The 17,572-nt window shown below is 44.0% G+C and overlaps 1 protein-coding gene across 2 annotated transcripts in view; it reads right to left on the minus strand.

The window, feature by feature from the left end:
* Positions 1-1,080: 1,080 nt before the first annotated feature.
* Positions 1,081-17,572, minus strand: part of COL8A2 (collagen type VIII alpha 2 chain) — a 75,800-nt gene continuing 59,308 nt past the window's right edge. For both annotated transcript variants that reach the window (XM_068116462.2, XM_068116463.2), the window contains exon 3: positions 1,081-6,896. In XM_068116462.2, coding sequence (XP_067972563.1) covers positions 4,969-6,896 — 1,928 coding nt within the window. In that variant the 3' untranslated portion in view covers positions 1,081-4,968. The remainder of the gene's footprint in view (positions 6,897-17,572) is intronic.

Raw genomic sequence — 17,572 nt, forward strand, 5'->3', positions numbered from 1 at the left:
CCCGAATACCCAAAAGACCCCGAAGACCCAAAACACCCCGAAGACCCAAAACACCCCGAAGACCCAAAACACCCCGAAGACCCAAAACACCCCGAAGACCCAAAACACCCCGAAGACCCAAAACACCCCAAAGACCCAAAACACCCCAAAGACCCAAAACACACCGAAGACCCAAAACACACCGAAGACCCAAAACACCCCGAAGACCCAAATACCCTTGAAGGCCCAGAGGATCCAAAAGACCCTGAACACCCAAATAGCCCTGAAGACCCACAACATGTTGAAACCCAAAAGACCGAAATGGTCAAAGATGCCTACCCCTCTGAAACGACGTGTGGTGAGGCGCGCGGAGCGGCCGAGTCACGCTAGTCTGATCAATGGACACGTTTATAGAAACTGCTCAGATTGGGCCAGTAGGAGACACCATTGTACTTTGACACGAATGATAGACAAAGACCATAGACAATGGAAAAACGAACGGCATATGGGCTCTGAATGTGCAATCGTGACCTCACGAGTTGTGTGCTCAGATGGGAACATGAAACAGGCATTTCATTACTGGTTACACAAAGCAATTTCCTCGAACCTGAACACACATGGTTTGTACTAAATTATCCGGACATATCATTTGTCCCAAAGGACACCTTCACGCTCCAGACAGACCTTATAAGCCTAAAAATACAGACTTGTAGAAATGTGCAGTGGAATGGACTTTGGAATCGGGTTGTGAACTCAAATTCTCCGACACAATACCAACATTGCCTTAACCATCGCATCAAAGAGGAGAACATGAAAAAGATTTCGGGAATTTGTAAAACGCTTCCTGTCTGCGCTGCTAAAACCCTCCGCTCTTTCCCAAGTTTGTGCAGGAGCTCACAGGGTCCACCATTAACTCCCTTCCTGCCAAACTCCAGAATGACTGCTCACCTGTACTCACTCATTAGTCTCACCTGAAAGGGTTGTGAGACTATTGTAACGGCGCTGTCTGTCTGTCTGTCCACATGTATATATTTTCCACTTAAATGTTGTTTTTTTCTCTGCAACCGCATATCCGACCAATGCAAAACTTTAAACATAGGATGGACTTCCGATAGAGAATATTTTATTGATAGCTCTGATGTCATAGGTCACATGATATGGCAGCTATATTGGATTGAAGGAAAACGATTGGATGTCTCGAAACCGCTCGACAAAAAACAAATTAAAGTTTGGCGACATGTGATCAACTCCCCATGAGGTATAAATGGTCAAACGATGACATCATCATTGAAGTGGCATTCCAGCCATAGTTGGTGGAATCGAAATCCTAATCCGAAAAATCTGAAACTTCATGCACCTGATCTACGACTCGATGTGAGTGAGGAATTAATTTTATGACTGCATCGGTCACGTGCTCTAGCAGCTATATTGGATTTAAAATAAAAACGTAAAAATCTTATTTTTCAAAACCGCTTAACAGATCGACAAGAAACTTCTTACATATGATCGACCGGCCATGGAGAATATAGTTTGGAATTTCTTTCATCTTCACCTTGATTGATGCAATTTAGCCGTGACACCGATTGGTGTAATCTTGTCTTCCTCGCTGGTTGGTGCTTTGTGTCCATCATGTGTGCAGCTGAGTATGGTAGAGGATGATGTGGTTGAGCTTGAAAGTGGTTGGATGTCAATGAAAGATAGTCTGTTGGGAGCCGTTGGTGAGGTATGTGGATGGACAAATAGACCACCGAGGCATTCGGAAACATGGTGGTGGGATGATGAAGTTGGAAAGAAGATTGACGAGAAGAGGAAGAAGTTCAAGGAGTGGCAGAAGGCGAAGGGTATGGGGGCAGAAAAGGCAGAGCATGAAAGTTATAAGGCAGCCAAGAAGGCTGCAAAGAAAGAGGTAGCAAAGGCACAGGAGGCATGTAGGAAAATGTTCGGAGAACGCTTGGATTTGGAAGAGGGTCAGAGAGCGGTATTCAGGATTGCAAAGCAGATAGCGAAAGAGAAGTGTGATGTGATGGGGTTGAATTGCTTGAAGGATGAAGTGGGACAAATCGTTGTGGACCCAGATGGAAATAAAGGAAGATGGAAGAGATATATGGAAATACTGTTGAATGCAGAGAATGAATGGGATGGCAACATCGAGAGTAACACAGTTTTAGGACTGGCAGTGAAGATAACCGAGAAGGAAGTTGAGGAAGCGATAAAAGCAATGAACAGTAGAAAAGCGGGAGGGCCGACGGGAGTTGTGGGAGATATGTTGAAGGCAGTGGGAAATTGGGGTGTGAAGAGAATGACAGAGATCTGCAATGTGGTGGTGAAAGAAGGCCGCATTCCAGTGGATTGGGAACTGAGTACCCTCGTCCCTCTATACAAGGGGAAAGGTGACCCTCTGGACTGTGGGTCGTATCGAGCGATAAAGTTATTGGAGCATGGAATGAAGGTATTGGAAAGGGTGTTGGAGAGGAGGATAAGGAAGAAAGTGAAGATTGACGAAATGCAGTTTGGATTTATGCCAGGAAGAGGAACGACAGATGCGCTTTTTATTGTGAGGCAGTTGCAGGAGAAGTATATGGAGAAGAGGAAGAAGTTGTTTCTTGGGTTTGTTGATCTGGAGAAAGCATTCGATAGGGTTCCACGTGAAGTAGTTACATGGGCATTGAAGGAAGTTAGGAGTGGAGGAATGGTTGATCAGAGTAGTGATGGCAATGTACAAAAGAGCACGCACAGCTGTAAGGACCAAGGACGGGAACAGTGGTGAGTTTGAGGTGAAGGTGGGAGTGCATCAGGGGTCGGTACAAATTCCACTACTATTTGGAGCTGTGATGGAGGTGCTGGCTCAGAACGTAAAGGAGGGTTTACCGTGGGAGTTGTTGTATGCAGATGATCTGGTGTTGATTGCAGAAAGTATGGATGGAATGAAGGAGAAGATGAACAAGTGGAAGGAATGTATGGAGACAAAAGGTCTGAAGGTGAATATCGGAAAAACGAAGGTGATGGCAAGTGGTAAAGCATGTGGTGAGGTGGAAAGAACTGGGAAATGCCCGTGCGCTGTGTGCAGGATGGGTGTCGGAGAGAATTCCATTCAATGTACAATGTGCGCTGAGTGGGTTCATCAAAAATGTAATGGTTTGAGAGGGTCATTAACTAGTGTGGCAGCTACATTCAAGTGTAAGGTGCAGATGAAACTCCTCAATGCCCTAATTTCCTCAATGCCCACAAAGGGAGCTGCAGATGGAGGAAATGTTGATTTGGATCTTGGAGATGGCGTGAAGCTGGAAGTTGTGAAAACATTTTGTTACCTAGGAGACATGCTGAATGGAGAAGGTGGATCAGACTCGGCAACGGTTGCTCGAGTGAGATGTGCATGGAAGAAGTTTCGGGAACTGAGTGGCGTGCTGACGAGGAGGGGAGTGTCGTTGAAGCTGAAGGGAAAGGTGTATGCTGCATGTGTGAGAAGTGTTATGATTTATAGGAGCGAGACATGGGTAATGAACGTAGAGCAGCAACGAAGGCTGGAAAGGGTGGAAATGCGAATGGTTCGGTGGATGTGTGGAGTATCGTTGAGAGAGAGGAAGACAAATGATGAATTGCGAAAGATGATGGGAATAGAGCCTGTGATTGATGCTGTGAAGAGAAACAGGTTGAGATGGTTTGGTCATGTGTTAAGGAAGGATGAAAGTGACTGGTTGAGAAGAGTGATGGAAATGAATGTAGAAGGAAGTAGAGGACGGGGAAGACCGAGAAAGACTTGGCTAAAGATGGTGGAAGAAGAAATGCGGGCAATGGGGTTAACAAGGAGAGATGCAGAAAATAGGGCAAAATGGAGAAGATTGTCATGGGGACCGCAAGGCTAACCCCCGCTCTTGCAGGGAAAATGGCCTTAAAATGCATGTTGTTGTTGTTGTTTGTATGTGTGCGGAACGTTTTAAACAAGGAAGCATTCAAATGTCTAACGGGACTTTTAAATGAAACGTTTCAGATCCTTTTAACACAGCTCTGGATTTTCAGGAACATTCACTTTCTCCAATCTCATCCATTCCGGTGTGATAGGTGGGAAGTGAAGTAATAGGAAGCATTAGCAAGTCCGTATTGAACAACAATCGTCTGTTCTGATTGGTTCGTTCTCTCTGTTCATTCTTTTATCTGTTCCTGTTCATTTGAAATTCGACGATTTGATCGAACTTCCTTTTCTTTTCCCCCCTGCGAGGTGATGGAGATCAGTGACCAACTGGCACAAGTACCTGAATATGTTGGTCTCGTTTAGACTTATTTGACATCTTATTCGTCCACATGTATGTTGTGAACCCGTGCTGCAGTGACTTCCGGAAAGGTCCTTTATGACGTCATGTGTCTCGTAACTTTTACTTAATTGTGACAAAAACACACATGAAGCCATTCAAACATGTTACCTTCATCCTGAGCCACAAGATAAACAGTATAGTTTATAATTAATTTACCTGGATTACATTATTATATAAACCCACCCCTTCCCTCTCTCAACCATGAAATGCACAACAAATGCTTTTTTCCAAGTCTATAATCATGAAGGAATTTACGATGACTTCCCAACTGATGGAATGACAGTGTTATTCAATGTCACCGAGTTTAGTGACAGGTTTTCACTGTTTTGGTGTCAACGTGGAGAAGAGCTGGGTATCTTTACGAGATGCACCCTAACATGCCTAGCTAGAAGGTCGTGTAAATACAAGACTCCTGCGTCCTTCACGATCCAAACTCCTTACCCAACCTCACGTGACATATCCGCAGATAAATTACCGGAAAGGGAACAATCGATGTACGTTTGCTTACAAAGTAGAGCCTCGACCGTGAGAACAGGTGCACCTGGTCATTACAAGCCAAAACTAATTGAAAAGGTCTTGACAAGGCGATCCAAAACTTTCTTAAAGTTTTAAAAGAAAATAAATGAAGATTTTCTTTCTTGAAAAATAATTGTTCATCCATTTGTGTGATGGCCTCGTCTCAAATTGGGAAGAGGAGAAACCCGGAAAACGAGGAATGTGCAAGCTTTTCTGAGTACAGGCCGTTGGCCTGGTGTGAGGGCATCTGCAACCACACTTGGTCAGTACACTGTAACTCGAGCACAGAACTTCCTGACGCCTGATCCAGGTATCCTTTCTTGTATTCATCAAAGGTGAACATGACAGGTTTGCCATTGTGGTAAAGGGCCACCCAGACATTGGCACCTTTCACATGCACATGGTAAGCAAAATAGTAAACCCCTGACAGGGCACAAGTAAAGACCCCAGTGTTTGGGTTGTAGTGCTGTTGCCAATTGTACACAACACTGTCAAACTTGATAGGACCACCGGTGAGCGGAAAGGGGGCTGACAGGTAGGCTGTGAACGCAGAGAGAGTACGTGCCCCAACTCCCGCTCCTCTTGCACCACCTTTGTCACCAGCACCCGATGGAATTCGGAGTCCATTACGTTCTGCCGCTGCAACTGGACCCTGCAATTCTGAAGCTGCATGACCGCTGGTTTGGACAGAGACACCCGGAGGCCCAGGAGGACCTGGAGGACCTGGAGGACCCAGAGGTCCTGTCATCCCTGGTTTTCCTGGAGGGCCTATTGGACCTTCTACTCCATGCTTTCCTTGTCCCGGGGCTCCAAGTTTTCCTGGTGGACCAGAATGCCCTTTTCTTCCTCTGGGGCCGTGGGCACCAACAGGACCTGCAATTCCAGGCTTACCAGCAACACCAGATATACCTCTTGGTCCTGGTGACCCTGGATGACCTGTTTTTCCACTTACACCAGGTGCCCCTCTTTTTCCTGGAGGTCCTGGAAGCCCTTTATGGCCAATGTTTCCCTTTGGTCCTGGGAAACCAACCTTTCCATGTTGACCTATTGGTCCAATGTCTCCTGTTAAACCTCTTCCTCCAGGAAATCCAGATGGTCCAGGCATTCCTTTTTGCCCAAAAACACCAGGAGGACCTACTGGTCCTTTCTTTCCACTATCTCCTGGCAAGCCAATTGGTCCTTTGTGTCCCCGAAGACCAGGTAATCCAGTTGGTCCTTGCTCTCCACGTCTCCCAGGGTGACCTGGGTTTCCAGGTAAGCCATGTTCTCCTTTATGACCTTCCAAGCCTGCAATTCCTTCAAGTCCTCGGTGTCCCTTTTGTCCTGATGGTCCAGGCAGACCATTGAATGATATACCAGATTTTCCAGGTAAGCCTCGTAGACCCATAACACCTTTCAATCCTGGCAGACCATGACTTCCTGGTTTACCATCTTGCCCAGGTTTGCCAATTCCTGGTTGGCCTTTTGCTCCAGGAGGGCCATGTTTTCCTTTGAACCCCCTGGGTCCCATCTGACCTGGAGGACCAGTCTGTCCGCCAATGCCAGGAGATCCATGGGCACCATCATTCCCTGGCCTGCCTAGTCCAGTTTCCCCCATTGCACCTGGAGGTCCAGGAAGGCCAGGTAACCCTCGTGGTCCACGCAAACCTTTGGCACCATTCCCATTTTTGCCTTTTGGGCCTTGCAATCCTGTCAAGCCAGCATAGCCATTTTGTCCAGGAGGTCCTGTAATTCCTAACAGCCCAGGAGCTCCTTTAGCACCTGGCTTTCCATTGCTCGCTATTCCAGGCAACCCAGGCTTCCCAGGTGGCCCAGGCAACCCCCGAGACCCACTTCTCCCCATAGGTCCTTCTTCTCCTTTAGGTCCTGGAGTTCCTTTAAGTCCAACTTTCCCAGGAATTCCTGGAAGCCCTGGCTTGCCCATGCTGGTATATCCTGGGGATCCTTGATGTCCAGGTTTTCCCGGCCTCCCATGGAGACCAATACTGGTCTTTCCACGCATGCCTGCTGGACCTGGTAGACCAAGAGGTCCACTCATTCCTGGCACACCTTTGTCTCCTTTTATTCCAACTGGAAGTGTCCTCGGCACCTCTGCAAGAAAAAAAGAAAATTGATGTAAATATTTGATTTATACCAATGTTAACTCCTCTGTTGGTTACCATTCATATAACGTCATCATTGACCATCATGCCAGGGTATCACAGAAAGTGTCTGAATAGGGTAAGGTGATCAACCCCTCCTTGAAAACACATTTACAGGATACAATAGGCAGGAATACAATAGACAGGAATACTATAGGCAGGAATACTATAGGCAGGGATACTATAGGCAGGGATACTATAGGCAGGGATACTGTAGGCAGGGATACTGTAGGCAGGAATCCTATAGGCAGGGATACTGTAGGCAGGAATACTATAGGCAGGAATACTATAGGCAGGGATACTATAGGCAGGAATACAATAGGCAGGGATACGATAGGCAGGGATACTGTAGGCAGGAATACAATAGGCAGGAATACAATAGGCAGGAATACAATAGGCAGGAATACAATAGGCAGGAATACAATAGGCAGGAATACAATAGGCAGGAATACTGTAGGCAGGAATACTGTAGGCAGGGATACTGTAGGCAAGGATACTATAGGCAGGGATACTGTAGGCAAGGACGCTGTAGGCAAAGATACTACAGGCAGAAATACTGTAGGCAGGGATACTGTGGGCAGGGATACTGAAGGCAAAGATACTATAGGCAGAAATACTGTGGGCAGGGATACTGTAGGCAGGGATACTGTAGGCAGGGATACTGTAGGCAGGGATACTGTAGGCAGGGATACTGAAGGCAAAGATACTATAGGCAGAAATACTGTGGGCAGGGATACTGTAGGCAGAAATACTGTGGGCAGGGATACTGTAGGCAGGGATACTGTAGGCAGAAATACTGTGGGCAGGGATACTGTAGGCAGGGATACTGTAGGCAGGGATACTGTGGGCAGGGATACTGAAGGCAAAGATACTATTGGCAGAAATACTGTGGGCAGGGATACTGTAGGCAGAAATACTGTGGGCAGGGATACTGTGGGCAGGGATACTGTGGGCAGGGATACTGTGGGCAGGGATACTGAAGGCAAAGATACTATAGGCAGAAATACTGTAGGCAGGGATACTGTGGGCAGGGATACTGTAGGCAGGGATACTGTGGGCATGGATACTGAAGGCAAAGATACTATAGGCAGAAATACTGTGGGCAGGGATACTGTAGGCAGGGATACTGTAGGCAGGGATACTGTAGGCAGGGATACTGTAGGCAAGGGTTCTGTAGACAGGGATACCATAGACAGGGATACTGTAGGCAGGGATACTGTAGGCAAGGATACTATAGGCAGGGATACCATAGACAGGGATACTATAGGCAGAGATACTATAGGCAGGGATACCATAGACAGGGATACTATAGGCAGGGATACTATAGGGATGGTTACCATAGGCAGGGATACTATATTCAGAGATACTATAGGCAGGGTTAATATAGGCAAGGTTAATATATGCAAGGTTAATATATGCAAGGTTAATATAGGCAAGGTTAATATAGGCAAGGTTAATATAGGCAAGGTTAATATAGGCAAGGTTAATATATGTAAGGTTAATATATGCAAGGTTAATATAGGCAAGGTTAATATAGGCAAGGTTAATATAGGCAAGGTTAATATATGCAAGGTTAATATATGCAAGGTTAATATATGCAAGGTTAATATATGCAAGGTTAATATATGCAAGGTTAATATATGCAAGGTTAATATAGGCAAGGTTAATATATGTAAGGTTAATATATGCAAGGTTAATATATGTAAGGTTAATATATGCAAGGTTAATATAGGCAAGGTTAATATATGCAAGGTTAATATATGCAAGGTTAATATATGTAAGGTTAATATATGCAAGGTTAATATAGGCAAGGTTAATATATGTAAGGTTAATATATGTAAGGTTAATATATGCAAGGTTAATATAGGCAAGGTTAATATATGTAAGGTTAATACATGCAAGGTTAATATAGGCAAGGTTAATATATGCAAGGTTAATATAGGCAAGGTTAATATATGTAAGGTTAATACATGCAAGGTTAATATCGGCAAGGTTAATGTAGGCAAGGTTAATATAGGCAAGGTTAATATATGCAAGGTTAATATATGTAAGGTTAATATATGCAGGGTTAATATAATAAGGGTTAATATAGGTAAGATTAATATATGCAAGGTTAATATATGCAGGGTTAGTATATATGTAATGGCACAATATTCGCTAACTTTTGTGTCTGCAGTTTATTCATTCTTCTGGCTTGCAAAGTAGTCATACCATGAAAGTATCCTTGTTATATGATATGTGTATATGTATAAAGATATAAAAGAAATAAATAAAAAAACTTTGATGTGTGTATTGTGTGTTTTATTCACTATTTTTATTGCGAACATTAGCCCAAAATGGCATCCAAAAATGGGACATCACGTGACAAGTATTGTTGAAAATGAAAAATAACATATGTACAGGATATTGTCTTTGTTTACATTTTGACCCTAGTTTGGTTGTGGATGAAAGAAATATATCCACAAACAATCACTTCCGGAAAGGTGGTTACCTAAATCAATAAATCGATCAGACTGTTACCGGGAACGTACGTTACTTCCGTGTCCACTGAACTTTCACAGTTTGGTTAATCAATTATAACAATTCCTAACTATCTGTAGAATACCGACTACGTGATGAACACTTCTTGCATTGAATACTTTTCCTTAGTATTCACACAAGTTCTGAAACCCTGACCTTGGGGATGAAAATTTAAAACTTTCGCCGAAGATAATATCCGTGTCCACTTTGTAACGTACGTAGAACCCCCTTAGGCTTTTACACCGCGAAAGCAAAAGACGGGTTTTCAAGCCTCGTGGGGTGGTGGAATGCCTATCACTCATCATCCAATCAGATAGATGCCTGAAGCAGCCGCCAGTTCCGAACGAACGCTGAAATATGAAACGCATTTGATGATTTGAATGAATGATGATGCGTTTGAATGATGATTACTTATAATTTTGGTTTTTACAGAATGGAGGAAACGCGTTACCACCTGAGACTGAGACTAAAGCAACCAAAAGAATCGCAGCCAACAGCACCAGACGTGAAATCAGTGAAAGCGAAAAAGAGTAAAGCAGAGCGTCAAAGAGATTGGAGAAGAAATATGAAAGTTAATCCACAACGCTATGCAGACTTCAAACAAACGGAAAGTTTGCGGGTAAAGTTGCACCTAATTAGTCTGAGTGAAGAAAAGCAAGCACAATACAGGGAGAAAACACGGTTGCGAGTCCAGCGGTATCGTGCTAAAAAGAAGCTGGAGTTGGATGGAAGTCATGCAACCACAAACAAGTACACACCCAAAACGCGTTTTGGGAAAGAACGCCAGCGAGAAATCTGGAGACAGCAGAAAACCAAGCAGAGGGGAAAACAAACGGCACAAGCAAGAAGAAGATCAAATGAAAGACGTAGGCAGCTCTATCAGGAGAAGAAGGAACGATTGCAGAAATCCAACAGTGCCACTACAAATAAAACACCGGATCAAACACAGCCTTCGTGCTCCAAAGAGGCCCTACGCAAAGCAGTGTACCGTGCTAAGAAAGGGATGCCAAAAAGTGGAGATCAGTACGCGGCAGTCCTCTCACAACTTATAATCAAGACCACTCCAAGAAGAAAACAGAGACTGAAACAGCATGGCATTATTGAAACTCCAAGATGCAGGAAATTCTTGCAGTTTGCAGGCAAGGCAATACATGCTCTCAAAATGACAATTGTCCAGGTAAACAAGAAACGAAACTGTTCTTTTTCACTGTTTTCTTCAATTCCCCCCCCCCCCCCCCCCAAAAAAAGACGATGTACAGTACAGCACATCTCGTGTTTGAAACTTTCATGTAAATAAGTTGACATGTTCAATAAACTGTTGTTTGCTTGAACTTGTGACTTTTGGTGTCCACCGTCATTATTGTAACTTACGTAGACGCAAGTGTTAATATGTCTATGGTTTGCCAAATAAAATTGATGTTAATGAGCTCAGTTACATTTGTCTGTGTGTGTGTGTGTGTGGTTGACATATTTGTAAATAAAGGGTGCTTTGAAAGTGCAGCAATGTAGTTTAGCAGAGACCTTTGATACACCATACTACGTAAGTTACGGTGTCCACTTGATGTATTTGTGATAAAATTAAGCAGTTTTATATTTTCTCGGCATTCTTAGGTATATTATCATGAGGCACTCTTAACATTATTAACAATCATTAACAACCCCTGCAAATGTGTTGTTTCAGGGAGATATAGAGGGAAAGTGGACACCATGTAACTTACGTAAAAAAAAGCAGCTTTTTCATGATTGAGGCCATTTCATGAACAGTATGAACATTGCATTATCTTCTTGGGCTTTTTTTCTGATTGAGGACACATCCATCTGTTAAGTAAAAATTACAAGAACACTAAATGGAAGTATTTATTTTGCAACCCTCATGTCCCACTTTTGATAGCGAGTATTGTGCCATTACATATATGCAAGGTTAATATATGCAAGGTTAATATAGGCAAGGTTAATATATGCAAGGTTAATATAGGCAAGGTTAATATTTCAGGGTTAATATAGACAAGGTTGTTATAGGCAGGGTTAATATAGGGAAGGTTAATATATGCAGGGTTAACAAGGCTAAGGTTAATATCGGCAAGGTTAATATCGGCAAGGTTAATATATGCAAGGTTAATATAGGCAAGGTTAATATATGCAGGGTTAATATAGGTAAGGTTAATATAGGCAAGGTTAATATCGGCAAGGTTAATATATGCAGGGTTAATATATGCAGGGTTAATATATGCAGGGTTAATATGTGCAGGGTTAATATGTGCAGGGTTAATATAGGTAAGGTTAATATAGGCAAGGTTAATATGGGCAAGGTTAATATATGCAGGGTTAATATATGCAGGGTTAATATAGGCAAGGTTAATATCGGCAAGGTTAATATCGGCAAGGTTAATGTCGGCAAGGTTAATATATGCAGGGTTAATGTATGAATAGTTAATATATACGGGGTTAATACATGCAGGGTTAATATAGGCAAGGTTGTTATAGGCAGGGTTAATATAGGGAAGGTTAATATATGCAGGGTTAATGTGCATGGTTAATATCGGCAAGGTTAACATATGCAGGGTTAATATATGCAGGGTTAATATATGCAGGGTTAATATATGCAGGGTTAATATAGGTAAGGTTAATATAGGCAAGGTTAATATCGGCAAGGTTAATATATGCAGGGTTAATATAGGCAAGGTTAATATAGGCAAGGTTAATATCGGCAATGTTAATGTAGGCAAGGTTAATATATGCAGGGTTAATATAGGCAAGGTTAATATAGGTAAGGTTAATATAGGCAAGGTTAATATATGCAGGGTTCATATCTGCAGGGTTAATATAGGCAAGGTTAATATAGGCAAGGTTAATATCGGCAAGGTTAATGTAGGCAAGGTTAATATATGCAGGGTTAATATATGAATAGTAAATTTTTACAGGGTTAATATATGCAGGGTTAATATATGCAGGGTTAATATAGGCAGGGTTAATATAGGCAAGGCTAATATATGCTGGGTTAATATATGAATAGTTAATATATGCAGGGTTAATATATGCAGGGTTAATATAGGCAAGGTTAATATCGGCAAGGTTAATATCGGCAAGGTTAATATCGGCAAGGTTAATGTATGCAGTGTTAATATATGCAGGGTTAATATAGGCAAGGTTAATATAGGCAAGGTTAATATCGGCAAGGTTAATATCGGCAAGGTTAATATCGGCAAGGTTAATATCGGCAAGGTTAATATATGCATGGTTAATATATGAATAGTTAATATATACGGGGTTAATATATGCAGGGTTAATATAGGCAAGGTTAATATCGGCAAGGTTAATATCGGCAAAGTTAATATATGCATGGTTAATATATGAATAGTTAATATATACGGGGTTAATATATGCAGGGTTAATATAGGCAAGGTTAATATCGGCAAGGTTAATATCGGCAAGGTTAATATCGGCAAGGTTAATGTAGGCAAGGTTAGTATAGGCAAGGTTAATATATGCATGGTTAATATATGAATAGTTAATATATACGGGGTTAATATATGCAGGGTTAATATAGGAAAGGTTAATATCAGCAAGGTTAATGTAGGCAAGGTTAATATATGCAAGGTTAATATATGCATGGTTAATATATGAATAGTTAATATATACAGGGTTAATATATGCAGGGTTAATATAGGCAAGGTTAATGTAGGCGAGGTTAATATATGCATGGTTAATACATGAATAGTTAATATATGAATAGTTAATATATGCAGGGTTAATATATGCATTAGGGTGGAGCTTATTTTTGAACTTTTGAAATATGATCTTCTTACCCTCTCAATTTGTTCCTATGTATGAAATAAAAATTCAGGCAAAATATGAGCACAATTGAGCAATATTTAGGGGTAGCTCAATGATGGTAAAGTTTCTGATACCCCAAAGCTGCGGCCACCCTTTTATTTCGCATACTACTGATAATAGATTAATTCTGTTGATAAATTAAGAACCCAATTTTAACTACTAAGTAAATTGACACTTTCTCCTATCATCATACACACAACATGCAATCATTGTGGTAAAATTAATTACTGGGAACACAGATAAAACCTTTAAGTTATAAAACTCTGTGCTCCATTAAATAAATAATTACAGTAGTAATATGTACATTGTACATACACAATATCTGTTATAATAAAAGAGTAAAATGTTCGTTGAGCTAGAGTCTGCTAGACAATAAATGCTAAAATGAGATGTAGCGCTGACCTGGGAACGCTTATCACCATAGTATCTGTTACGTGGTCCTCCCGGTAACTACCTGGTCTTGGTGACCCCCGGACCGTGGGAGGGACCCCGCCAGAAAGATATATGGTTTATACGCTTTCGTAACGCAATCAATATGAATTCCGGTCAAGAAGAAACCCCACACCAAGGATCCGGAATAATCAATAATATATTCTCGGAGCAATCAACAACCATCAACAATGCACAGTCAATATTACCAAGGTATAAACTCATCTACACAAACTCTAAGATGGCCATCTTATATATTCCTCACGTGAGCCCCACTCCTGACTCCCTCCGTGGTCAATGTCTCCCACAATGTCTCTCGTCTCCGCACACGGGCGGTTGAACGAACCCCGGGCGGACGTGCTCCAACGTGCCGTCTCGTACCGGGGACAGCTGTTGCAGCGCACCTCCTTGCCAAGCAACGGGGCAAAACCAAAACGCGGTTTGCAACGCGAGCGAGGCTCAACGTGCGACCCGTACGCGTCCTTGTAGACGGGGAAAACCGAGCGCGGTTTGTAACGCGTGCGAGGCTCCAAAGTGCGACCCGTACGTTCCGTGCACGAACTCACGGGGACTTCACGTGTCCAAAGGTAATTACGCGGCCAGGTAACTCCTCTCGCCAAACGGGTTTCGGAACGCCCCTGTTTTCCGCGCAGCGCAAGGTCGATTCCACCTTCTCGTCGTCGCGGGGCGAGGAAGAAGAAACCCCGTCCTTTTCTCCTCGTGTCTTTTCTTCTTCCGTTTCCGGCCACTTCCGTTTCCGGCCACTGGTTCCGAAGGGCTCCTGACCCTCCAACCACAACAACTACACCACAACTTAATATACTACACACGGATAAGCAAAGACCTGAATGGTAATTCACATACATTCACATAAATATGTAACACTCCCCCCCTTCAAGAAAGAAAGTTTGAACCCAGCGAAAACTTTCTTTGCCGGCCAATTTGGAGAAACAAACCAGATAACTCAACCCCCCCCCACATTATCCGTTCCCCCCGGGCACAGTTATCACTTAAAAATAAAGCAACCAAAATTTCACCCCAACCCCTCCAGATTACTCCCTCTGGACTAAGTACCAACAACGACCTTGTCCCTGCCAAATCAAACTCCATCTCAGGACCCTCTGACTTGGCCCGTCCGTATCTTGGGAATGAAGGTTAAGGGTTGATCAAAGATCCAAAGTTAAGCAACTCGATAGCACCTTTTCCGGGAGGCCAAGCCGAGTATTCACTACATGGATGCCTTTAGGAATGCGGAGTTCACGGTTAGTCCGTGCAGGAAAGTTCTCTACATGGGCGCCTTGAGGAACGTGGAGTTCACGGTTAGTCCGTGCATGAAAGTTCACTACCTGGACGCCTTTAGGAACGGCGTTCACGGTTAATTCGTGTAGGAATCTTGGCTCGGCGGCTCCGCCGCCTTCAGTGCTTCAACTTCTCAGAACTTCCCTAATAATTAGGGTGGGACCACTGGTCCCTGTAGTCCCATGAATAGCGGTCTCCTTCTCGGCCACCACCAAAACTACCGCCCAGTTGTCCTCTCCTGTAGACCTCTCGACGCCTACGAAATGCCTTCCCTACTGTTATGGTCCGACCCTCCAAATCCTTGCCATTCCAATTCTTCTCTGCCTCTCTGGCGTCTTTTGTGCTGGCAAACGTGACAAAGCCGAACCCTCTTGACTGTTGCGTTTCCCAGTCTCTTACCAACCGCACTTCCACCAGCGGCCCATATCTGTTGAAGACAGAGGTCAGAACTTCTTCCTCTGTGTTGAAGTTCAGTCCCCCTACAAATAACTTGGCACTTTTGTCGCCATCCCGAGCTGGTGTGGCATTATTTTCCCTGCTGGGCTCTTTACCAACCCTCAGGTTACCATAAACTTGACCCCCGGCCAAATCATTCCCAATAACCACAGATACACCCTCTACAGGAAGCGTGGTCTTGTAAACCGATGGTGACCGGTCCTGACACCAAATCGGACTCCAAATGGATGACATGAAGGGGAGCACTAACACCGCCCCCGATCCCCTGTAAACGAACACTATCCCCCGTTGCCGTCTCCTCGGACCATGGCAAAATGCCTTCAAGCATTAAAGATTGATGTGCCCCTGTGTCCCTCAATATCCTAACCGGTTTCCGGTTAGTCGAGGCTCCATCCCGTGACACAAACCCCTCTGAAATAAAGGGTTGGTAACCCTTTTGATGGCGATTTCTCACAATGGCCATTGCGTTTGGAGTCGTAGTCGTCGGACTCCGCTCTGGGTCTTCGCTTTTCATGCGGTAACAACTGGACATCAAGTGTCCAGGTTTCTTGCAAAAAGCGCAAGTAGGCCCGGAGGAAAAACTCGTGGTCTGCCTCGGGCCCCCCGAACTATAAGTTTGTCTTGGGCCCTCATCCCTCCGATTTCGAACCGGTGGGGTATCATAGTTGTCCCCATAATCCTCTCGAGGCCGCCGCCATGTATGGTCGTTCTCCGCACCTGCTGTTCCCCACCTCCCCTGCGGAGATCTAGGCGAGGAGTTAGGTTCGTGGACCCCTATTCGGTGGGTTAAGGCATAATCATCTGCCATGGTGGCTGCGTCCCACAACTTTGGTACCTTCTTTTCCTGCAGGTACACTTTGATGTCCTCGTGGACACACTGCTGGAATTCCTCCACCAGGATCAAGTCCCGCAATTTCTCGAAGTCTTTCCCGACTCCTTTTGACTCACACCACCGATCAAACATGTTTTCTTTCACTCTGGCAAACTCCACATGGGTCTCACTCTCCCTCTTCCTGGCATTCCTGAATTTTTGCCTGTAAGCTTCCGGAACCAACTCATAGGCTTTGAGGATGTGCTTCTTCAGTACCTCATAATCTGCACATTGGTCCATTGGTAGCGCCGAATAAATTTCCTGAGCTTTCCCCACCAGCACTCTTTGCACGAGTATGGTCCATGCCTCCTCCGGCCAGTTTAATTGTCGAGCCACTTTCTCAAAGTGTGGAAAAAATTTCGCGACTTCTTTTTCACTGAACGGTGGAACCAGCCTCACATGTCTGCCCACATCCCAGGTTTTCTGGTTAGGTGTCGACCCCGTCAGCAAGGGTGGTGCCTCTCCCCGTTCTCTCATTAACTCCAGCTCCTTGAATTTGATTTCTTGCTGACGCTCCATGTCACGTTCCTTTAATTCCCTTTCCGCTTTTCTCTCCTCTGCTTTTCTCCCTTCTAACCTTTCCTGGAGTTCTCGTTCCACTCTCCTTTCCTCTGCTTGTTTCTCTTCTCTCCTCGCTTCTGCTTTCCTTTCTTCTTCTGCTGCTAACCTTTCCTGGAGTTCTCGTTCCACTCTCCTTTCCTCTGCTTGTTTCTCTTCTCTCCTCGCTTCTGCTTTCCTTTCTTCTTCTGCTCTTTCCTTTTCTGCTTTCCTTTCTTCTTCTTTTAACCTTTCCTGGAGTTCTCGTTCCACTCTCCTTTCCTCTGCTTGCTTCTCTTCTCTCCTCTCTTCTGCTTTCCTTTCTTCTTCTTTAATCCGTTCCTGGCTCCGTAACTGCAACTCCAGTTTCCGGAGCTCAACGTCTTCTGGTTCTTCGGGTAGCCACTCCCAGGCTAACTCGTCCCATTTTCCTAATCCCACCATAGATTGTATCACCGTGGCCTGCAACTCTGCCTTCCTCAAATTAGTTCGGACCTCCAAGTTAAAATGTTTGGCCAATTTCAAGAGGTCCGACTTTAGCAACGCTCGGAACTGTGCCTCACTCGGTGTTACCCCAAAGTTCTGTGCCACAAACGCCATGGTGCCTATCGTTAACACCTGTTAACCTTCACCCAAGACTTTACCCCAATTTCTCAAAAAAAAATATTTACCAATTAATA

Source organism: Myxine glutinosa, chromosome 5 (assembly GCF_964187855.1).
Source record: "Myxine glutinosa chromosome 5, kmMyxGlut1.1, whole genome shotgun sequence".
NCBI lineage: Eukaryota > Metazoa > Chordata > Myxini > Myxiniformes > Myxinidae > Myxine > Myxine glutinosa.